At 40.3% G+C, this 25828-nt stretch overlaps 1 protein-coding gene across 1 annotated transcript; it reads right to left on the bottom strand.

Moving 5' to 3' along the window:
• Window positions 1-3951: 3951 nt before the first annotated feature.
• kcnk17 (potassium channel, subfamily K, member 17) lies at window positions 3952-24680 on the bottom strand. The gene is made up of 5 exons (XM_061967956.1): window positions 24465-24680; window positions 11795-11909; window positions 7658-7824; window positions 4403-4571; window positions 3952-4334 (listed from the first exon to the last, which is right to left on the bottom strand). Exons 1-5 carry the CDS (start codon window positions 24678-24680, stop codon window positions 4087-4089), a joined length of 915 nt encoding a protein of 304 aa, XP_061823940.1. The 3' UTR covers window positions 3952-4086.
• Window positions 24681-25828: the final 1148 nt, after the last annotated feature.

Here is a 25828-nt window from a genome sequence, read left to right as displayed (position 1 = left end):
GGTTATTTTTCTAATTAGCCTGACCTAAGCCTAAGATTTTTGTGTTAAATTACTAATAATCTTTGTGATTAACACATGCTTTTATATCATTTGACAAGGTTGTAAACTGTAAGTAAGTTACATATAATTATTGAATATGATTAAAATCAAGAGAAAGATTACATATTCAGTGTTAATATTTGAGTGAGCTCCGGGCCCCTCCGTAGTGGAGAAATTGGGCCCGAAGTCAAAAAGGTTAAGAGCCTCTGTACTATATAATACAGTATAGTACTTGCAAATGAGACTTAGAAGTATAAGAAAATAAGATAATACAGCACAGCTCTGTGTTAAATGTTAAATGATTTATGTATCAATTTTTTTAAAAAAACAATTGACACATCTGACCACACAAAAAAGTACCAAAAATTGGTAACGGTAAATACCGGTATTGACTCGCAGATACTGGTAATTGGTACAGCATTGATTTACAGTAAATATGAAATGTACCCATCCCTAGTGACTTACAACTAACAAAGGATTGATGATGGCAACAGTTTGACCATGGAATTGATGATTATTTAAAATGATTTCCAATGGGAAAATTGTGTGGCGTTGTGGGTCATGTAACAAAGCAAAATAAAGAACTGTTCAAAGCAGAATCGAACACTCCGTCTCCATCAGAGTAGGCCTATCTGATGTGAGAATATATAAAAATACACTTGCCATGAGAATCATTTAAAAACTTCCCTTCTGTGTACAAGGTTCCATTTCCTGTGTATGCACTAAGGTTCCGTACATTGTTAAGGTCACGACAATTGGAAACAGTTGGTTTACATGTGCTATAATCTAAACACCACAACGAACAGGCTGAGAATAAGGAAGCTTCTCATGGATCCGTCTTATAACATACATTTTCAACAACATAAGATGATTTTTGATGAAGTTTACGAAATGCGGAAATTAGAGGCCAGTCAAGTCGCCACTCTTCTTCACTGAACCGTGGCCTAACAAGCATAAAGTTGTTTTTCTTGTTCAATGGCCACAAGTGGGAGGAAAAAACTGCCTAATTGTGTGTCTTCCTCTGCTCTTTGGACTTTTCCAAGTATATCTCACGTTATTCTTTCCATTGACTTTGGCTTGTTGTCATTTTCCATTCTGTTGCTCCTCCTCACTGACTTGCTGGTAGCTCCACTAACTGTAAGAGATGTTTGTCCCTTGCACTGACCTGTAGGAGCATCCACAATCCTCACAATGCAACATTTTTACTTTCTGCACATGGAACAGAATAAACATCATTGCATGAAAATGTAAGTGGTAATTTTTTCTATTATTATTAAGAAAATGTGTTTAAGTTCAGACTCAGATTTACATTAATAGTCTATGTATGTCTCAACAAGTGATAAACTGTGTGAAAGAACTATTCAATTGTCTTTGCATTGGTTATTATGTGTTTTTAGTGCAATACCACCGCCTAGCGGTTGCATAGCTAATTACATTTTGTATAAACCCATCCATCCATCCATCTATTTTTCCTACCGCTTGTCTGGAGAAATAAAACAGGGAGCGAGCGATGGGGGTGGAATAAATTAAACTATAAACTTTTGAAAAAAAATTACATGTCCGATTAAGTGGAATTTTTTTTCAATGTTAGGATTTTAACGTCAAATAAATAAAGTTGTACATATATGTTTTCATACATTTTACAATAAATATTTTAAAAGACTATAATGTATTTATTGTTAAATAGAAAATAATGAAAAACTTGTATTATTATGTATTTTTTATTAATTGTGTTAATAAATTAAAACCTACATTTTGGAGGATGTGTTGGATTATGCTTTTAAATTGTCGTAGTTTAAAAAAAATAATAATTGGGAAAAAAATTACCTTTTTTTAATCATTTTATATTCCAAACTTTTTCCCCTCCTTCCATTGCATTCATTTGTTTATTTTCAGTGTGGCCTAATTCCACCATTGTAAACAGTCTCCATCTTAACATACACATTATGTTAAAATCAGCTTCTTTTTCCCATAATAGTAAGGCTTAATTTTTTTCTGAATGTATTTTTGTAAAATTTAAAATATCCTTTTTAAGTATTTACTTAATACTCCTAAAACTGTATTCTCACTATTGTAAATATTTTATAACATACATTTTTTGGGGGACTTTATATTGATCACTTTAAAGTTAAACTCTTCTTACTGTGGGTTCTTGATTTTCATTCTGTTATTTTCTATTTTATTTATTGCTACTGTATGATATTATTACTCCCACTATTTTATGTTTTTATTTAATTATTATTCATATTTAATTTTTTACATATATTTAAAAAAAAAAATTTAATTATTTTTTAGTATTCTCCAGTGCGGATGCCTCAAAGGTGGTGTTTTTCCTCAGTTCTTAGTGCTATGCCATGTTTTGTTATTGTCAACAGTGCTGAGTTTGTGTGTGTGTGTGTGTGTGTGTGTGTGTGTGTGTGTGTGTGTGTGTGTGTGTGTGTGTGTGTGTGTGTGTGTGTGTGTGTGTGTGTGTGTGTGTGTGTGTGTGTGTGTGTGTGTGTGTTCTTGTATCTGTACCCTTCTGGAGACATCAACAACGAAAAGTACCTTCCATATGTGGACCAGTGAACAAGGTAAGACCGAAATCATGGTCCCAATACTGAAAACCATTGCATCTAATAAAGAGCCAAATACTAGAGTCCGTGAACATTGCTCCAAGGTCAGGATTTTTTGTTCATTTAATGTGCATACAAAAGTAAACATTGACAGGTGCAAAGGCAGCAATATATGATCAGAATCAGAATCAGAAATACTTTATTAATCCCCGAGGGGAAATAAAACAAGCTAAAGAAGGACTTCCCTATTCATCCCCCTAAAAAAATGCTAAAGTGATTTTACGTCTTCCGGTGCTGACGTAAGACAACCCGCGTCCCATATGTGACCATATGATGAACAAATACACTACGGTACTAAGACTATGGTGGCCATTAACAGTTAGCTTCTACAACTGGGTTGCCCAAAGTGCGGGACAGGGGCCATATGTGGTCCGTGACTCGTTTGTCCTAGGCCTTAAGCACATTACAAAAAAACAAAAAATAGAGATCTCATTTTTCATCCCTGGTGGGGAAATCTATCAAAATTAGGGTGGTCCTAAAGAGGTAGGCATTTTTCAGAGGTCTCAAGAAGGTAACAAATACAAGAATGTGTGTGTGTGTGTGAGTGTGTGTTTGTGTGTTTATGTGTGTGTGTGTATGTTCTTGTATCTCTACCCTTCTGGAGACTTCAACAACGAAAAGTAACTTCCATATGAGGACCAGTGAACAAGTTAGGACCAAAATTATGGTCCCAATACGGAAAACCATTGCATCTAATAAAGAGCCAAATACTAGAGTCTGTGAACATTGCTCCAAAGTCAGGATTTTTTGTTGATTTAATGTGCATACAAAAGTAAACATTGACAGGTGCAAAGGCAGCAATATATGCTAAAACAAGCTACAGAAGGACTTCCCTATTCATCCTCCTAAAAAAATGCTAAAGTGATTTTACGTCTTCCGGTGCTGACGTAAGACAACCCGCGTCCCATATGTGATCATAGGAAGAACAAATACACTACGGTACTAAGACTATGGTGGTGGTCATTAACAGTTAGCTTCTACAGCTGAGTTGCCCAAAGTGCGGCACAGGGGCCATATGTGGTCCGTGACTCGTTTGTCCTCGGCCTTAAGCACATTACAAAAAAAACAAAAAATAGAGATCTCATTTTTCATCTCTGGTGGGGAAATCTATCAAAATTAGGGTGGTCCTAAAGAGGTAGGCTTTTTTCAGAGGTCTCAAGAAGGTAACAAATACAATAATGTGTGTGTGTGTGTGTGTGTGTGTGTGTGTGTGTATGTGTGTGTTTTGTTGGTGGCAATCCCTTGCCTGTGCATGAAAAATGCTACATTTGATTGATTGACACACCCACACAATTCAGGAAGTGAATAAATAAAAAATGTAATGTACAGTATATTTAGTGTGTTTATAATAAATAGCAACAGCAGGTGGTTATGTTCAACTAATATAGCTTTCCAAACTTTAGAAATATCTCAAATCGACTTTTGGCGCACTTTACTGCTTTAAAGGCGGCCGGTTGACCTCTTTTTCCTCCTCCAGCTGTGTGTCAGGGTTGTGGGTCCCCACACAATCTTCCTCCTCCTGCTTGCTGCCCCCCCACCACCGCTTGAGGTGCATGTTGAGGCCCTCCAGCATGTCAATGGAGTGGTTGATGATGAGCGCCAGCCAGGCCAGGCCGAAGAAGATCCATGAGGCCATGAAGATGCTGTACCACTCGGGGTACACTTTGTCCGGGTTGTTGTCTGCAAAGTGACACCCAAAGATGCCCATCAACGATCCTGGTATCAGAGTTTGAATGTGCCAACTGTACCGGCCACAAAGTCTCCGAAGCCGATGGTGCTGAGGGTGATGAAGCAGTAGTAGATAGCCTGTGAGTAGGTCCAACCTTCGCGGAACTGGAACACGATCATGGGGACGATTAAGAAGAAGAGCGTTCCACATAGGTAAGACACCAGGTGGACCAAGAAGCATGTACACGTCTAAATTAAGAGAAATGAAACAAGTAAACAGCAAAGACTACTTCCTGGCCAAAGCAAGTCTATTGCTTGTATTTCGTCATGTGACTTTTTCTGGGAAATGAAAAAAAGTGGTGGTCAACCAAAGTAAGATGGCCGTTGTACAGCAAGCCACGCACACACTATCTGAGTACGCAAGTGGCCTAGATCTTCCTGCAATAAGTAAGTAAAATCTAACTATGCAATGGAATAGATCCCTGTACTTTATAAAAAGATTTTTCGCGTGATATCAAGGATTATACGTCAGTCGTGTTCCCAGACATATGGAACTATTGTGCTCCAGACGCCATTTTGTTGCTGTTGCACATACCGTTTACAAGTACGTTTATCCCCGTCTTTATCAAAATATAACTATAGATGTCAACATTGTGTATGTGCTGAAAGTTTCATTTATGATTGTTGTCTTCGGTAAAAGCTTAACTCTTTTAGGTTTAGCTCACATTTGCTTTTTTTTTTTATTAGGTTGGTGCTTTTTAAAATACAAATAATATCAAGATCATACTGAAATGGGAAATAATAAATGTTAAAAGTATATCAAACAAACCTACTCAGTGGCCTAGTGGTTAGAGAACAACCTACCTGAGATCGGTAGGTTGTGAGTTCAAACTCCGGCCGAGTCATACCAAAGACTATAAAAATGGGACCCATTACATCCCTGCTTGGCACTCAGCATCAAGGGTTGGAATTGGGGGTTAAATCACCAAAAATTATTCCCGGGCGTGGCCACCGCTGTTGCTCACTGCTCCCCTCACCTCCCAGGGGGTGAACAAAGGAATGGGTCAAATGCAGAAGACACATTTCACCACACCAAGTGTGTGTGTGTGACAATCATTGCTACTTTAACTTTAACTTTAACAAAGTGATCATTGCAAACTCATGCATTCTTCGACTCTGCTCCCTCGGACTGGAGTGTGAGCTGCATGCTTTTCTCCCCGTTGTGTCGTAAACTCTTGCACTCTTCCTCCCTTTTTGATTACCTCTTGAGGAACTCTGATGAAACGTTCATCCTTTTTGTGATTTAAACGGTTCGTATAGCCGAAAACAACACAAGCATAGGGCATTTTTTCTTTGAGAAAGGTTAAATGGCGCTTTGTACCCATTGAGAACAGAGCTTGCTTGACCACCACGTATATTTAACGGGAGGAATGTGAGCCGGACGTGACGTCATTTGAATCCAAGCAATACACTACTGCCATCTAAGGTCTTGGAAATGCAACTGCATGCATAGTCTACTACTGTATTTTTCAGACTATAAGCCGCTACTTTTTTACTACGCTTTGAAACCTGTGGCTTATAAAACGATGCAGCTAATTTATGGATTTTTCTTCACTCACAGCCATAATGTTTTATACTCAACAAATAGTTAGAAAAAAACACAGACAGAAGCTGAAACATTCTGTTATTATTTCTGCTATGGCGCCATCTTTTAGACGAGTTCGCTCACTGCAGGTGCTGTGGGTTGAAAATGTACTTCCTGTTTTGTGCCTTGAACAGGAAGTATATTCTGTTTCGTCTACTATTCGTCCATAGCGTTTCTGCTCGAAAGGATTCTTCATTCCATCCATCCATCCATTTTCTACCGCTTATTCCCTTTTGGGGTCGCGGGGGGCGCTGGAGCCTATCTCAGCTACAATCGGGCGGAAGGCGGGGTACACCCTGGACAAGTCGCCATTCATCACTAGCAAACGTTTGCAAGTTTTACAATATAACTAAAACAATTCATACTTACTAAACAGTCCCATGAGTGATGTCTGTAGAAGTGTTTTAATGCATATTTGTACGTGCTATCGTAATGTAACGCGTTCACAAGTTTCTGTGTTAGTATTATTAACTTATAATGGCATTCTGTTTGTACTGTTCCAGATTAGTAAATTCACCAAAACATCACCGTGGACTTATTAAGTCTGTTTAACTGATTGGAGAGCTAGCTTCGCAGCTAGAGGGTCCATGATGATGACTTCTGTTTTGTTTGATCAGCCGTTTTACTGCTGTGTGACCGTTTGGAAACAATTTAGACATGTAAATAAACATTGACCAAATATTTTGTACCGTTATATACACTATCTGCGGCTTATGGTCTGATGCGGCTAATATACTGTATGTAAAAATATTTATTTATTCTAGAATTTAGTGGATGCTGTCACACCGCAGTGAGAGATGTCTTGTCTTGGTTTCTTCTGTCTTGTGAATTGCATGTTTTAGTTTGAAAAGTAACTCCTCTCGTTTCAGGTCACTTGCCCTTCCTTTTGTGTCATCAGTCTGACCTCATCCCTGATCATTGATTGTTTCCACCTGTTCCCCATTACCCTCATGTGTCTTATAAGCCCACGCCTCCCTTTGTTCTGTGCCAGATTGTCTTGTTTATTCGTGCCTCTATTGTCTCGTTTATTTGTGCCTCTATAGCATCCTGTCCATGCCTTGCCTCGTCTCGTGTTTGAATATCTAGATCCTGAATTCCTTCGTTGCTATTTTGAGTTCTCTTCTTCTCCGCCTCAGCAGAGTGACTTTGTGTTATTTTGTTTTACAGCCGAAGTGGTGAGTTTTCCGTTTTTCTTACAGTTCTTCCTTTTCCTCAATTTTTTTGAGTGACATTTTTTGTTAACCTTTATTAGATTGGAGACAGTGTAGAAGTTTCATAGCCATTGTTTTTTCCTCCTGTTGGAGCGTTTTTTTTGTTTATAATAAATTTCATAGAATATACGGCGCCAAGTATAGTTCGTTATTGTTTTTGTGTTTTCCTCCTTTCGGAGTGATTTTCGGTTGTTCCTTTTTTGGAACCTTTTTCGCCGACTAGGTTAGTTATAGCCTATATTGAATTGCCCTGACTCTGGAGGTGAAAGGAAGCTTTCAAAATAAAAGCCTGCCGAATTAATCCCTACTCTGCATCTGAGTCCTATCTTTTGACCAAGCCTGACAGGTGCGGCTAAAATACTGGTGCGCTGTATAGCCCGGAATTTACGGTTAATGATACTTGCAAATGAGACTCAGAAATGTAATAAGTAAACAAGATACACAAACATTTGGTAGACGTGATGACGGGTCTTCCTCACCCGTCTGCCAGTTTTCCCCTCCAGGAAGTTGGAGATGTTCCTCTCCGTAACTAGCATGTATTTGCCCACCCTGTTGAGCACCACCATATTGAGCGGGATGCCAAAAAGGGCAAAGAACACACAGAAGATCTGACCAGCTGTGGAGCTGGGACTCATGTTTCCATAACCTGGAATACACAAATGAGTCACTCCATTTGTTTGAGAAGCAAAACAAGGACATAGTTGTTGCTTCTCAACCAGAACATCTTCCCAAGAACCAGCGTCCTCTACAGTGGACATTTGTCATGTTGTAACTGACCAAAGAAAGACCGAAAACAAACATCCAAATCGAGTGGACGCTGGTTCTCAAAAGGATATTGGCCATGTCAGCATGTTAGATAATGCAAGCGTATTTGTCACGGCGTGACCCAGGATGCAGAGACAGTAGGTGACGTGCAGGCAAAAAAAAGGTGTTTTAATGATGGGACCTGCGTGAACAAGTGAGAAATACACACACGGCATGCAAGCAAAGCAATGAACCAGCAGAGGGTTTACAAGACGACGACGCCGGCAAATAAGGCCTCTCCTGATCACTGATCAGGGGCGGGTGTGGCGATCAGTGCTCAGAATAGGAAGTGGAGAAAGGAAACACGCGTGCTGAACAGGAAATGTACAAACATAATGAACACAAGTACTGTCATGAGTGATCATCACACCTACTACTACTCAGTGGCCTAGTGGTTGGAGGATCCGCCCTGAGATCTGTAGGTTGTGAGTTCAAACCCCGGCCGAGTCATACCAAAGACTATAAAAATGGGACCCATTACCTCCCTGCTTGGCACTCAGCATCAACGGTTTTAATTGGGGGTTAAATCACCAAAAATGATTCCTGGGCGCGGCCACCGCTGCTGCTCACTGCTCCCCTCACCTCCCAGGGGGTGAACAAGGGGATGGGTCAAATGCAGAGGACAAAATTTCACCACACCTAGTGTGTGTGTCACAATCATTGGTACTTTAACTTTAACTTGTATTCATTATTTCTGACATGACCTTGTTCTATTGTTGTTGTTCTGTTGTATTCTTCCAAGATTTTACTTATTGTTTGTATTGAGCGTTAAATCTCTTTAATTATGGGTTAAAGCACACATTTATAAATAAAGTTGGTATGGTATGGTATTTACATCATCCTAGCACTTTCAGCTATTTATGAGGTTCCTTGTATGAAGCACTTCGGGCTGAATTATTATTAGCGATTGTATTTTAACTGGTACAAATTGATAGGGTAGACAAATGGACCTGGACTGAAGGGTATAGAAATGTCAAAAAGGTACATCCCAGCAACAAAAGCATTGTTCCCTTTTAGGTACACGCTGGTACCACTATTTTTGAGAGTGTAGCTTAGTTGATTTGCATGTAAATAGAGCATTGTTTGGATGTTTTGGGATGTTTTTAGTGGGCTATACAGGAAAAAGTTCAACTGCTACTGCAATCTTTACTTGTCTTCTTGTTTACATGCCTCAAATTCTGTTTTGGCATATTTTGGTCCAGTACATCATAACATCTTGAGCTGGAGAGTGTTCTGTTTATATATAATATAAAGGAAGTCCAAACTGTATACTTGCAACCTTCTTGTCCAGATGTGCAGATGCAACGGCAGATTTAATTTAAGGAGACTTGTTCTCCTTAACCGGTTGCCTTTAAAGATGCTGTATGTCACGGACATGTGGCTACCTAGAGGGCGCTTGTGTTTACGTAAATCTTTTTCTCCTCAGAGAGATCTTTTTTGTGTGTATGTGCACGTGTGAGACAGCCTCAATTAAGAACCTGAATGTTCGCCACACCGAGTGTGTGTGTGACAATCATTGGTACTTTACAAACCCTGTTTCCATAGGAGTTGGGAAATTGTGTTAGATGTAAATATAAATGGAATACAATGATTTGCAAATCGTTTTCAACCCATATTCAGTTGAATATGCTACAAAGACAACATATTTGATGTTCAAACTGATAAACATTTTTTTTTTTGCAAATAATCATTAACTTTAGAATTTCATGCCAGCAACACGTGACAAAGAAGTTGGGAAAGGTGGCAATAAATACTGATAAAGTTGAGGAATGCTCATCAAACACTTATTTGGAACATCCCACAGGTGAACAGGCAAATTGGGAACAGGTGGGTGCCATGATTGGGTATAAAAGTAGATTCCATGAAATGCTCAGTCATTCACAAACAAGGATGGGGCGAGGGTCACCACTTTGTCAACAAATGCGTGAGAATATTGTTGAACAGTTTAAGAAAAACCTTTCTCAACCAGCTATTGCAAGGAATTAAGGGATTTCACCAACTACGGTCCGTAATATCATCAAAGGGTTCAGAGAATCTGGAGAAAACACTGCACGTAAGCAGCTAAGCCCGTGACCTTCGATCTCTCAGGCTGTACTGCATCAACAAGCGACATCAGTGTGTAAAGGATATCACCACATGGGCTCAGGAACACTTCAGAAACCCACTGTCAGTAACTACAGTTGGTCGCTACATCTGTAAGTGCAAGTTAAAACTCTCCTATGCAAGGCGAAAACCGTTTATCAACAACACCCAGAAACGCCGTCGGCTTCGTTGGGCCTGAGCTCATCTAAGATGGACTGATACAAAGTGGAAAAGTGTTCTGTGGTCTGACGAGTCCACATTTCAAATTGTTTTTGGAAACTGTGGACGTCGTGTCCTCCGGACCAAAGAGGAAAAGAACCATCCGGATTGTTATAGGCGCAAAGTTGAAAAGCCATCATCTGTGATGGTATGGGGGTGTATTAGTGCCCAAGACATGGGTAACTTACACATCTGTGAAGGCACTATTAATGCTGAAAGGTACATACAGGTTTTGAAGCAACATATGTTGCCATCCAAGCAACGTTACCATGGACGCCCCTGCTTATTTCAGCAAGACAATGCCAAGCCACGTGTTACATCAACATGGCTTCATAGTAAAAGAGTGCGGGTACTAGACTGGCCTGCCTGTAGTCCAGACCTGTCTCCCATTGAAAATGTGTGGCGCATTATGAAGCCTAAAATACCACAACGGAGACCCCCGGACTGTTGAACAACTTAAGCTGTACATCAAGCAAGAATGGGAAAGAATTCCACCTGAGAAGCTTAAAAAATGTGTCTCCTCAGTTCCCAAACGTTTACTGAGTGTTGTTAAAAGGAAAGGCCATGTAACACAGTGGTGAACATGCCCTTTCTCAACTACTTTGGCCATGAAATTCTAAGTTAATTATTATTTGCAAAAAAAAAATCAAGTTTATGAGTTTGAACATCAAATATCTTGTCTTTGTAGTGCATTCAATTGAATATGGGTTGAAAAGGATTTGCAAATCATTGTATTCCGTTTATATTTACATCTAACACAATTTCCCAACTCATATGGAAACAGGGTTTGTAACTTTAAACATGCTGGATTATGCCAGGAAAGTAACTTCCGTCAACACACCTTTAATGATATTTCAATGCTGATTTTTGGTTTATTTTTAACAAGTGTAACGAGGAATTGGTACCAATTTGGGTACGAGGTTACTGCGTCTTTTTTGACATTGTATCTGGTGGCAGACTCGCACGGGCTCCAGCACCGCGCTATTTACATTGCATTTGCCATAGATTAGTATTAGGCATCAAATTTGATGCTTTATTACGTAACGCACCAAACTGTTACATTTCCATCCATCCATTTTCTATTGCGGGGGGTGCTGGAGCCTATCTCAGCTGCATTCGGGCGGAAAGCGGGGTACACCCTGGACAAGTCGCCACCTCATCGCAGGGCCAACACAGATAGACAGACAACATTCACACTCACATTCACACACTAGGGCCAATTTAGTGTTGCCAATCCACCTATCCCCAGGTGCATGTTTTTGGAGGTGGGAGGAAGCCAGAGTACCCGTAGGGAACCCACGCAGTCACGGGGAGAACATGCAAACTCCACTCAGAAAGATCCCGAGCCCGGGATTGAACTCAGGACTACTCAGGACCTTCGTATTGTGAGGCACATTACATTTCATTAAAAAAATAGAAAAATAAATACTGGCAGATTATTACACAGTGAGGCAAAAATGAATCCATGATGACATAATGCGTTGTCACACGCCTACACGTGTGTTACTGACCTATGGTGGTGACCACGGTGGCAGCGAACACAGCTGAGCTGGTGAATTTCCAGAATCCGTCCGTGGAGCTGTTGCCTTTTAAACTCAAACCCACTTTGGACGCGCTGTTAAGCACCTGGCAAACAAAAAGCAGAGGCACTACACACACTTTAGTGCGGACATTGGGGAGTTCGATTGTGTGTGTGTGTGTGTCAGTCTGTTACATAACAGTCAGGAGGTGTGGGAAAGATTTAACAGCGAATATCGATGATGCAAAAAAAACCTCCCTTTTTAAAGCTTACAGGACATGGACTAAAGTCTTAGAACATGCATCATCATTAAATGATGGCTTTTGCTACACTCCTCATTCTTGCTGTGGGAACAGGAACTTTTGACCTTCCAAATTTAAAGATTCCCACGCACACACACACATTTTGCAGAGTCTTCCCAAAAAGTGTAAAAGGGTGGACCAACTACGGTACTTTCTTATTCTAGTTGTTACTGTCTATGAGTGAGTACAGTGGGAATACGGCCCTCCTTCTCGCCTGAGCGGAAGGTGAAGGGTTAATTATTTTGCAATGCAGTCTGCTAAAAATGACGGCTAGTGCCACTCACTCGACATAGCAACTGACATTGTGGTCAAAGTTGGAATTGGCACGAAACACATTTTAAGATATTCAACACTTTACCGCCATCTGGTGGCTAAAGTGATTAGTGCACCCTCTCAATTCGTCATGTTTCATATGTCGAGTAAAGCGTGGTGACAGGGGCCACATGAATCCCCTTCCCATGCAGTACAGGCATGGTGGCTGACAAACGTGCAGAAACAACCATACAAACACCATAAAGCAACGTCATAAATCTATTGTAAAAATGCCTTGCAATCAAAGGACTGCAATCACATTAAGGACATTCCATTTTTTTAACTCTCTCAAAATAAACTTACTTTTTCCCCCTCACTTTTAAATCTGATCATTCACATATCCAACAACTCAAAATGTGTATAGGCCCTTCTCAGGCTATTTTATTTTAATTTTTTTTGTACATGGTTGCCCAAAGCCCAAAAATATTCAGTTGAGTAACAGGATTGAAAGTAACAAGGGTATGGTTTTCAAACATACAATTTGCAAATACATGAAATATACCCATAAGGCTTTTGTGCTAATAACATTTTGACACTAAGCACATTGCAGGGATTCAACAAAATGCTTGGCACTCAGCATCAAGGGTTGGAATTGGGGGTTAAATAACCAAAATGATTCCCGAGCGTGGCCATACTTATATTCATTGAGTCACTTAATTCATTGACTATTACATTTACTATACATTTTCTGCATGAGACTGACACCAAAAACTTTAAGAAGTCGTTTTATTTGTATCTTTTTTTAAACCTAACCTTGTGAATATTCCTTATATGATAACTTTTCCCCAACAGACTGTTGTTTTGGCCAACGGAATCGGATGTGAATGTTAAAATGTCACAATAACATATGATTTGAACTGTTAATTTGTCCACCACTGTCAGTGAAAGCTGCAAATTGACAGTGCAAAAGCATGGCAGGCAGTTATATTTGCCAAAGCACATTTCCTTTGGCGAGGATGTGTGGCTAATAAAAGTTAGGGATGTGGTGCACATTTCGATGTGAATGATGGGTCAAATGTAAACTGAGGGGCCGGAAATAGTCGCACTTTCCATATTAACTTGTCATGAAAATATCATGTATTGCAAATAAATATGCTATCACAGTAACAACGTGCACAAATAAACCTGCTTGTTTCTTGCATATCAAAGCTCCAACACAGTATCATGGCAACAAGGTTGTTGGAGTAGAACATCTGTTGGATTATTTTAGGTATAGGAGACATGCAGTCTGAGAGTCAAGTGAATAAACAGGATACAAGCATGATGATGTGGCAAGATGGAAATCAGATGGTCGTCCATTTAAAACATTTCAAGCCACTAAGTGACACATAAAGTTACTGGCACACTGAAAAATGGGAAATCCTTTGATAAATTTTGCATATTGCAACAGACAAAACATGTCAGTGGAAAAGCAGACAGCAGCTGAAAACAAGAACATTGTTTTAATTAGAAATAATTGTTATGGTAACATGTCATTTTATTTGAATATATGCCTACATAACATTATCATATATTGGAAATACAACACTACTGTAATATCCATCCATCCATTCATTTGTCCCCCTCAGGGTCTGTAATAGTGAAGTATATTGCAGTTTTCAAAGTATCTATATTTTATTTAGTTATTTGTTATTCTTTTTTTGTACCCCTTTCTGGGAAAATACGATTCCCGGGATCAGGGTCTCTTTGTGTGGAGTTTGCATGTTCTCCCCGTGACTGCGTGGGTTCCCTCCGGGTACTCAGGCTTCCTCCCACCTCCAAAGACATGCACCTGGGAATAAGTTGATTGGCAACACTAAATTGGCCCTAGTGTGTGAATGTGAGTGTGAATGTTGTCTGTCTATCTGTGTTGGCCCTGCGATGAGGTGGCGACTTGTCCAGGGTATACCCCGCCTTCCACCCGAATGCAGCTGAGATAGGTTACAGCACCCCCCGCGGACAAGCGGTAGAATATATATATATATATATATATATATATATATATATATATATATATATATATATATATATATATATATATAAACGGCACATACATACATACATACATATATATTATATATATACACACATACACTATATATATATATATATATATATATATATATATATATATATATATATATATATATATATATACATATACATATACATAAATATGCATATATATATATATATAATAAAAAAGAAATATATACATTTATTTAAATCCAATTGATTTATACTTTTTTTTCAAAATGAGTTTTTTTATATATATATATATATATATATTTAAACTTATTTTAAGGGGCGACCACTTTTTGGGGGGAATTTTGTTCACAATCATGGGAGACAAAAAGACAAACGTTTTTTTCTGCATTCTAACATAAAAATCGTCTCGTTCTTGGTGGCTAGCAATGTAGCTAATGGGAACAATCAATTCTATCTCCAAATCACTTTAAAAATGAATTCAAACACCGTCACCAATACTTCATTTACGTTCCGTAACCCGACATTTTTATTGTAGGAGCCAACACTGAGTAACTTTCTTTCCAGCGTAGTAACACATGGGCGTGCTTCGGTAATAGCTGTAAAAGCTGACTACGGCAAGAGATAAGCTAGCTTCTACGTCAGTACGAGACACACTTGAGTTTGTAACGCACAACACAATGCGATAGAACATCAATCTGTACTGACTGAAACACATGAACAATAATATTACACTATCTGTAACCACATTTCATGTTTTGCTTTTACACAGCTAGCCAGACAGTGTATGCTGTCTATCATGATACATGATAGATATGATACATGCATGACGTGCATGTGCAAGTGTGACCCACTTGATGGACAGTTGTGCGTTTGGTCCAGCTGGCTGTGGAATTTTTCCCCGGTTTATTTTGGTTAGGCACTATATTATGTCGAAATAGCATGGCTTCAAATTCCACATTTTGCAGCTTCGAGTCACATTCACATTCACTTCACTCTCTCGGCTTCTGTCTGCTCCAACGTCTCACTCTTCCTTTGTGCTTACTTCTAGAAGCAGTAGGTCATCCCCAGTATATTCAGGTTCAAAAAGATAAGGTCGTGAATCCTCAATTGTCCAAAAATAGTCATCTTTGTTGTTTGTTACCGAATCTACCATGATTAGAAGACACACAAGCCTTTGTTTCCGGAAGTAGGAACACACAGTTGTTGCCCGAAGTGCACTGCTATGGAAAAGGAAATAAATGTGCTGAAAAAATCAGTCCCAGCAATAATTTAAATGATCAAAATACAGTTAATATTGTACATATTGTTATGTTACGTGTCTGTTACTACATTAAATATGTCTATATAAAACGTTGATGGAGGGTTTTGAAGTTGTTTTAGAGGGCTAAGAAGGCTAAAATGGTGACTCCTATTAGCTGTATGTTCCAAAAAATTTTTTTTATCATCTTTAAAATAAAAAATAAAAAAGATCTGTATGTTCTTGTCTTTCATAATAATTGTGAACGATTCCAAAAAAAAGTGCAGTTCCCCTTTAAGAAGAGTCCAATGGATTTGTCAAAACAATAACATTTTATTTATGAAATATTTCAGTGTATTTAAAATAGTTACACTGATATGTGCAAATTATTAAATGTTATTTCATGAATAAATTACGTTGTTTTTTTTCAGAACATTCCCATTAATTTGTGCCAATTATTAAATGTGCTATTTTATTAAATATTGACATTTATTTCAAGAAAGGTCCCATTGATTTGTGAAAAAAATTAAAAATACATTTAAATACTTACGTTTATTTTAAGTCCCCCTAATTTGTGAAACTTAATACATTTTATATTATTAAATATTTAAGCTTACTTTTAGAGTATTCAAATGTATTTGTGAAAATTAATCATTGTTATTTTATGAACTATCCAACTTTATTTCAAGAACAGTCTCATTTACTTGTAACAAAAAAAAAAAAAAACATTTTTAGAAAATATAATACTATTCAAACTAGTAAATGTTACTTTATGAAATATTTCTGTCCGTCAGTTCTGACAGTTTGGTCATGTTTGTGTTTTCCGTTTTATTCCTGTCTAGTGCTCTTATTTCTAGTTTCTATTTCCTGTGTTTTTGAATCACTTCCTGTCAGTGTGCTCTTGTTTTGTCAGTAGTTCTTGTTTGGGCTCTGTGTTATGAAGCAACTTTACTTTCTGTTCCATGTTGGGCCAGCACACCTGATTCTCATTAATTAGTTCTATTTAGTTCCACCTGGGTCCGTCCTTCTGTTCTGGATCATTATAGTTGTTAGCTCCCTGCTGCCAATAAATATACTTTTACCTGCACGACCTCTGCTATTTCTGCAGACAAGCAACACTCACCAAATCCTGACAATTTCAGTTGAATTGATTAGTGAAAATTATCGAAGATTATTTTATGAAATTTATTTTAGAACACATTGATTTGTGGAATTAAAAAAATATATATTTTATAACATGTTATTTTAAGTCACATTGATTTGTGAAACAATAAAACATATCTTATTAAATATTTAAGTTTATTTCAAGGCCCACTAATTTGTGAAAATTATCTAATATTCTTTTATGAAATATTTAAGATTATCTTTAGAACATTCTCAGTCATTTGTGAAAATTATAAGGTTTTATTTTATGAAATATTTAAGTTTATTTACAGAACAGTCCAATAAATTTGTCAAATCTAATACAAATCTAATTAAAAATGTAATTTAATAAAATAGTAAACTATTATTTTGTGTCCCACTGATTTGTAAATGTGTTTATTTTAAGAACACCCATGTTGATTTGTGACTTCCACATCTCCCAAGCAGGTTATGTAAACAATCATTTCATATCTGCTCATACACTGTAAGAGATCATATGTGAATAAACACCTGACTAATGAAAACCGTGCAAAGGGTTTTTCATTTCCTTTTTTTGATGACCCTTTGCTTAACAACAGGAGGGAACCAGTGTGACCTCCTTCTTTATTTGAGACTGTTGACACAAGACAACTATTCCCTCTCTGCATAAGTGAATAAAAAAAAAGATATCCATCATAACAACGGACAGGCGGTCACATGCAAGGAATGCATCATTTGCAGCTTTTGATTAACTGTTAAAAGTTCAGTCTTAATATACATATACATATATATGTATGTATGTCTATAAATACATATATATTTATAGACAATATTACATATATCCGGGCAGCACGGTGGAAGAGGGGTTAGTGCATCTGCCTCACAATACGAAGGTCCTGAGTAGTCTTGGGTTCAATCCTGGGCTCGGGATCTTTCTGTGTGGAGTTTGCATGTTCTCCCCGTGACTGCGTGGGTTCCCTCCGGGTACTCCGGCTTCCTCCCACCTCCAAAGACATGCACCTGGGGATAGGTTGATTGGCAACACTAAATTGGCCCTAGTGTGTGAATGTGAGTGTGAATGTTGTCTGTCTATCTGTGTTGGCCCTGCGATGAGGTGGCGACTTGTCCAGGGTGTACCCCGCCTTCCGCCCGATTGTAGCTGAGATAGGCTCCAGCGCCCCCCGCGACCCCAAAGGGAATAAGCGGTAGAAAATGGATGGATGGATGGATTACATATATCCATCCATCCAACTTCTTCCGCTTGTCCGCAGTAGGGTCGCGGGGGCAGCAGCCTAAGCAGAGAATCCCAGACTTCCCTCTCCCCAGCTACTTAGTCCAAGGTATACTGAGGCATTCCCAAGCCAGCTGGGAGACATAGTCTCCCCAACGTGTCCTGGGTCTTCCCCGTGGCCTCCCACCGGTCGGACGCGCCCTACAAACCGCCCAGGGAGGCGTTTGGGGGGCATCCTGACTAGAGGCCCGAACCACCTCATCTGTCTCCTCCCGATGTGGAAGAGTGGCGGCTTTACTCTGAGTTGCTCAAAAAGGATCATTGTGTCTTATTATTCATATACTTTTTTCAAATTTCCTTGTAATCAGACCATATTTTCGGTATATCAAGAAAATAAATAAAATAAAATAAAATTTACTCTGAGCTCCTCCCAAATGATGAGCTTCTCTCCCTATTTCTAAGGGAGAGCCCCGCCACCCTACGGAGGAAACTAATTTTGGCCGCTTGTACCCGGGATCTTGTCCTTTCGGTCATAACCCCAGGCTCATGACCATAGGTGAGGACAGGGACGTAGATCGACCGGTAAATTGAGAGCTTGGCCTTCCGGCTCAGCATTACCAATAAGACCAAATAGCAGTGGAAACTTGTAGGTATTTGTTAGATACAGAGCTTAAAAATTACTAGCACTAGCTTATTAGCATGTAGACTTCTTTTTCTTCTACTGTATTTACATTCCCACATAGCTAAAGAAGCTGAAATGACTACAATCGCCCCCGGGTATACAAGAGGCACACTGCGTATGGCCAACTGTCACATTAGAGATAAGAGCATGGAAACTAAAACTTCACATGCAGGTGAGAAAATAGAAGAAACTGAATTATTTGACAAATCAGACTAATTCAGTGCTTAGAAACATACTGACTGTAAAAAGTGACAGCACACGTCTTCAATGATTACTTTCAAACTAGTAAAAAGAACATTATATTATGTGCTGTCATCTGTGTCAGTGGAAATGTTCACATTTCAGAGGACAAGAATTCAACTTCCGACTGGAGAAAACATGTTGCAAGAAATTGCATATGACTTTAATGTTTTACAAATGCACGCTCACATCAACTACAATTGTAGTCCAAGAACCATTAAAAAATAGCAACTGAATAGGAAGTTACTCACAAGTTACTCAATACTTGAGTAGTTTTTTTCACGGAATACTTCCTCTTACTCAAGTAATTATTTTGATGACTATTTTCTTCTCTTTCTTCGCGATACACGATATATATCTCGATATTTTGCCTTAGCCTTGAATGAACACTTGATGCATATAATTACAGCAGTATGATGATTGTATGTGTTGTTCTGCTCGTAGCGTGAAAGCAAGACAACTTGAAGTATAGTTGACACACAAAAACGTGTGCGTCGTTTATTCTTCCAAGCACAAGCAAGAATGAACGATATCACACCAAAACTCAAATATCGCGGGAACAACAAACCCCCACCTTTGCGAGAATCTACTGACGGCCACTTAAAGGGGCCGCGCCGAATTACTCGCTCTTAACTGCACACAAAGAACAACATTGTCATATGCACAATAGAACAGTACAGTGAATGATGACAAACTCAAATAACAGGTGTGGTGAATTATGTCCTTAAATCAACCGCTACACACGTCCCCCCAGAATTCGCCACCACAAAGAAAGCAAACCGTCAATGGACAGGGGCACGGACGGGCCGACCAGACCGGGTGCGCCGGACCGGTACCAACGCCGGGGAGTCAGCAGGGGGAACCGGAAGGGCACCTGCACTGTCCAAGGTCCCGGGGGCCTGCGTAGAAGGATGCATAACATTATCATGGGGCCTAGGTAGAGCGGGCGGCCGACCCTGGCGCGGGGGTACGGCCATGGTAACCGACTGACTAAGATCCAAGTGGGCCGCTTTCAGCCGGTCCACCGTGATCTTTTCAGACCGACTCCCGATGTCCAACAGAAAATGCTTGTCACCGCTCTCTAGGATGCGAAATGGCCCATCGTAAGGAGGCTGAAGGGGGCCGCGGTGGGCGTCGTGTCGGACAAAAACAAACGCTGCTCCCTTTAAGGAAGCAGGAACATGAGGCGGCGTAAGGCCGTGTTGAGAAGTGGGGATGGGGGCAAAACTCTTGGCGGCATCGAGGAGAGCAGCTCGCTGCTTACCGGCGGACCAAGGTGTCGTCGTGCTAGGAATAAAGTCGCCTGGCACTCGCAGCGGCTGGCCATACACCAACTCTGCCGAGGAAGATTGCAAGTCTTCCTTGGGGGCAGTCCGAAGCCCCAGCATCACCCAAGGGAGCTTGTCTACCCAAGCGCTGTCCTTCAGGGACGCCCTAAGTGCTGCCTTCATGGACCTGTGAAATCGCTCACACATACCATTGGCCTGCGGGTGATACGCTGTCGTGTGGTGGAGTTTCACACCCAAGCTCTCGGCCACAGCGGCCCAGAGCTCAGAAGTGAACTGAGAGCCCCGGTCGGATGATAGGTCCGATGGGGTACCGAAACGGGCAACCCACGTACCAATGAACGCGCGCGTCACCTCCGCGGAGGTGGCGGACGTCAAAGGTACTGCCTCCGGCCAGCGGGTGGTCCTGTCGACCATCGTGAGGAGGTAAGTGCAGCCGCGTGAGGATGGGAGAGGTCCGACCAGGTCCACATTGACATGGTCAAAACGGCGCTCCGGAACCGTAAACGGTGCCAGTGGGGCCCGCGTGTGGCAGTGCACTTTTGAGCGCTGGCATGCCACACATGTGGAAGCCCAGTCCCTAACGTCTTTTTTCAGTCCACGCCAGACAAATTTTGCAGCAACCAGCCGCTGGGAAGGTTTCCTCCCAGGGTGGGAAAGGCCGTGGATGGAGTCGAACACGCGCCGCCTCCAAATGGCGGGCACAAGGGGCCGTGGCCGACCGTTAGCGACGTCACAAAGGAGTGTAACCCCGGTTTCCTCAAATGGGACCTCAGACAACCGAAGCCCTGTGGCTGCAGCCTTCAGAGCTTGGATGTCTGGGTCGTCGGCCTGGTCAACTGCCATTTGTGCAAAATCGAGTCCCACATGGACAGCGCTCGCGACGGCTCGGGAAAGGCAATCAGCAACGACATTGCTCTTACCAGCAAGGTGCTGGATGTCCGTCGTGAACTCTGAGACGTAGGAGAGGTGCCTCTGTTGCCGAGCTGACCACGGTTCAGCCGTCTTGGCCATCGCGAAAGTGAGGGGTTTGTGGTCCACAAAAGCTGTGAAAGGCCGGCCTTCAAGCAACGAACGGAAATGGCGTATGGCCAGATAGAGGCCAAGGAGCTCACGGTCAAATGTGCTATATTTCCGCTCGCAGGGACGCAACTGCCTGCTAAAGAAAGCCAAAGGCTGCCAAGTGCCACCCGCCCACTGCTCATGCACTGCACCTACAGCATAGTCTGACGCGTCCGTGGTGATTGCAATAGGAGCATCAGGTAATGGGTGTGCCAGCAGGGTAGCTTAAGGGAAACCGCATTCGCCGTCATGGTCGCTAATATTCACCGAATCCGTTCAGTGAAGCGTCGGGGTCACCAGTGTTGTGCTCGTAGCGTGAAAGCAAGACAACTTGAAGTATAGTTGACACACAAAAACGTGTGCGTCGTTTATTCTTCCAAGCACAAGCAAGAATGAACGATATCACACCAAAACTCAAATATCGCGGGAACAACAAACCCCCACCTTTGCGAGAATCTACTGACGGCCACTTAAAGGGGCCGCGCCGAATTACTCGCTCTTAACTGCACACAAAGAACAACATTGTCATATGCACAATAGAACAGTACAGTGAATGATGACAAACTCAAATAACAGGTGTGGTGAATTATGTCCTTAAATCAACCGCTACAGTGTCTACATTAAAACATTCTTCTTCATACTGCATTAATATATGCTACTTTTAAACTTTCATGTAGAGGAGGAAATCACAACTAAAAAAATAACTATTTTTTTCATACGGTGTTGATCTGGAAATGTTTGCCTCGGCATTTTGATGGTGTGGGCGTGTGGCACCGAACGGAGATATTGACGTGCGGAGTAAGCCCTCTTTATTGTCTAGCGGGTGACTTTTCAAATGATGCTACATATTAGCAGTGTAGCCGAGTGTCCTGGGTTCGCCTATACAGTGTACTTATCTAATAAAATAATAAACGGGAGACATTAGAGCAGGTTCGGTAGCCACCGCTTCTTTAATGTCAACATCACACACCTCCTTCCACAACCACACACAATCTACGTCACAGCCCTACGGCAACTCTGGAGGGACAAAACTCCTCCTCCTTACCTAACACACTCCGGTAACTTGGGACACCCTGAACTGTTTGTTACAGCAGTAATGCTACTTTTTATAGCAACGCTTTTACCCCACACTTGACAAATTACGGTTGTCTGTTCGACATATTCCCACTTGAAGCCAAACCACCGCCACACTATGGACCCCCTGCTGTTTTTTGGGGGAATTAATTCTTCCTCCATTTGTTACCAGATTCGCACCTTCTTTCTCTTGTATTAGCGCTCGCACCACTCCGCTAGCATCACAGCTAACGTTGGCCATGCTGCTACCTCTCTGCTCGGGGAGGGCGTATACGTATGTGACGTATGACGTGACAGTATGTGACGTGTGTAAGAAGTTGCGCTTGCTGTCTGTGTGAAGGAGACACAAGAAGGAGTGGGAAGAGCCTCTGGTGTAATGCCAGCAGCTAAAAGCAACTGCGTGAGAACGTATACTCGATATCATGATATAGTCATTTTTTTATATCGCACAGAGACAAACCCGCAATATATCGCGTATATCAATATATCGCCCAGCCCTACTTGACGGATATTCTAAAGTAACAGTACTTTTACTCAAGTACAGTTTTTGGGTACTGTGCCCACCTCTGGTACAAGTGTTTTGAGTTAGGAGCTCAGTCACAGACCCAATTAAGCCCTTTAGTTGAGGTACTACTATATTAACGCTCCAACAGTGAAAAAATGACCACACTTTTAAAAGTGCTCAAATGACACATTGCATAGTGGCTCCCATTGGGACACTTTTAAGTGTGCTGAAATTAACTCCATGTCTATTTATGTCCTTTAAATTTGCTTTGTAAGTCTCTCTGTCAATATTATATAGGTGACAATGGGTTCTCATCAGTGTAGGAATGCTACAATGAATTCCACCGAGGATGATCTAAGCTGATACATAGAAAACAACTAAACAATTAAAGCTGCAAGCAGCGATGGACGGGACCGACTTTGACGGCACATAAAATCCAAACCGAAACAGTAATTAAAACTCTTTGGTCAACTTTTAATCAGAAGGGTTTAATCTCTCTCCTGTGCTAGTTTGAAGCCGACACGACAAACGCGCTCAGAGGAGATAATGTTTGAAAAAAGGTGACCGGTTTTTACAAAACTTTTGTTTTGAAGGGGGAATTGCAAACTTCCTGTTGATTTTTGCTGGGGGTTGTCAGTATATGAAATGTAGGTCTAAGTGAGACCTACATAGAGGTTTTTGTTTCAGGTCTCTAAGACATTCTTACTGGAAGTTACAGGCAGTTGTGTCTGTGTTTTCTTCCAAGGGGGCGCTAGAGCGCAATTTTAAGTTTTGGGGTTGGGGTTTTATTAGATCGCAATTTTTGCCAGTCCTGATGTGTGTGTCCAGTTTAGTGAGTTTTGAAGCATGTTAAGGGGGTCAAATTACAGGTCAAAGAGGCAAAAGTGTCTGTTTTTACTAAAATTGTGTTTTGAAGGGGGAAATGCCAACTTCCTGTTGATTTCTGAAGGATGTCAATGTATGAAATCTAGGTCTAAGTCAGACCTACATAGAGGTTTTTGTTTCATGTCTCTACGACATTCCTACCGGAAGTTACAAGCAGTTTTGTCTGTGTTTTTTCCTAGGGGGCACTAGAGCGCAATTTTGAGTTTTTTTTTTTATTTTTTTATTTTTTTATTAGATGGCAATTTTTGCCAGTCCTGATGTGTGTGTCAAATATGGTGAGTTTTGAAGCATGTTAAGAGGGTCAAATTAGAGCACAAAGAGTCGGCGGAATAATTATAATAATAAAACGTACAAAATACAATAGAGTCCTCTGTCCCAAAGGGACATTGCGGTCCCTAATAAAACCAACATTTTTAGGCAGGCAATTATACAGCTCATTGTAAACATTTTCATTGGAAATTCATAGTAAGTTACCAGCGAATAATTGCATTACTTTTACAGTAACATTTACAGTAATTTACTGTGATGCGAAATATAAGGGTACTGTAATTTTTATAGTAATTTGTTGTAAGATTACAGTAAATGTTGATTACATTATTTTAATTAAATGTTTACAGTGTTTCTTGTCCTATAAGGGCCATTATTTCAATATTGTAACACTCTTTTAACATATTTTCCTCATGTTATTTGTTTTACTACACGCATGTGTGACAATTTAACCTTCCGCTTACTTCTCTTGTTAATGGTGTTCCTCACCTGAGCCACTTTCTCAAGGCTGTCTTGGTCCAGACATGCGTACGTTGACAACAACTTTTGTTTGCGCATCAACAAAACACTGATGTCCTTCTGTTCAAGATCTCCTTCCAGCTTCCAAAACACCACCCCGCCGATAAGCACGTAGAACACATACACCAACCCCAGCAAGATGATGGAGGGCAATCGAGCAAAATGGAAAATTTCCTTTATTCCCATCTGGAAGAGTTTTAGGGTAAGCTCGAGGTTACTGGAGAGTTGACTGGAGAATGTGAAGGCAAATGACCTGCACTACTGCTCCATCACATCAGAGGCCTGCCATGCAAATATGGTGCTGAGAAATGTCACCAGGGAACGATGCAGTTTAAAGAGCAGAATGCAGAAAGGCTCTTTTAAAAAGCCACTTTTCTCCTTTTGTCTCCCCTTCTAATGTGCGCTCAGGCTACCTGGCATCCTGATTAATGTGTTTGCTTTAGATAGCCCAAACATGCTGCGCCCGCTGGAGTTTCCCGTCAGCACACAAACACAGATGTCGACGTCCGGATAGAATGTTACGTACACCTGCTCAACTGTATGAGACACATAAAAAGAGCGCTTCGATTGAACAAAGATAATATTGAGGCATTATTAATATGTGTATTATTGTGCATCCCCACCCCCTGTTTTTCATATGTAAACAAGGTGAGAAACTGTGTCCATAAAATCTTTTTTTTTTTGCACCCAAGGAAGTGTCCAGCAGATGTACATTGTTATTATTGTATACTTTCTAAAAAGAAATGCAGTCACATATTACAATAAACAGTACATGCAGTACACTAGTGTATATAATCAATAAGAATGAGTACAACTATTACACTCTAGTCCAGTGGTTCTCAAATGGGGTACGCGTACTCCTGGGGGTACTTGAAGGTTATGCCAAGGGGTACGTGAGATTTTTTTTAAAATATTCTAAACATAGCAACAATTCAAAAATCCTTTATAAATATATTTATTGAATAATACTTCAACAAAATATGAATGTAAGCTCATAAACTGAACATCAAATCGAGTAGGCTATTCCATTGATTACAATGCAACAATGCAATATTCAGTGTTGACAGCTAGATTTTTTGTGGACATGTTCCATAAATATTGATGTTAAAGATTTATTTTTTTGTGAAGAAATGTTTAGAATTAAGTTCATGAATCCAGGTGGATCTCTATTACAATCCCCAAAGAGGGCACTTTAAGTTGATGATTACTTCTATGTGTAGAAATCTTTATTTATAATTGAATCACTTGTTTATTTTTCAACAAGTTTTTAGTTATTTTTATATCTTTTTTTCCAAATAGTTCAAGAAAGACCACTACAAATGAGCAATATTTTG

Source organism: Nerophis lumbriciformis, linkage group LG08 (genome assembly GCF_033978685.3).
Source record: "Nerophis lumbriciformis linkage group LG08, RoL_Nlum_v2.1, whole genome shotgun sequence".
Classification (NCBI taxonomy): Eukaryota; Metazoa; Chordata; class Actinopteri; order Syngnathiformes; family Syngnathidae; genus Nerophis; species Nerophis lumbriciformis.
Note: the sequence above shows the minus strand (reverse complement) of the source record. Positions and strands in the feature narration are given on the sequence as shown.

Coding starts and splice junctions, on each gene's coding strand:
- kcnk17 (XM_061967956.1), bottom strand. CDS start 24,680: ATGGGAATAAAGGAAATTTTCCATTTTGCTCGATTGCCCTCCATCATC. Junction 7,825..11,794: donor CACCGTGGTCACCACCATAG/GTCAGTAACACA, acceptor TGTGTATTCCAG/GTTATGGAAACATGAGTCCC. Junction 4,335..4,402: donor CTTCGGAGACTTTGTGGCCG/GTACAGTTGGCA, acceptor GTCACTTTGCAG/ACAACAACCCGGACAAAGTG.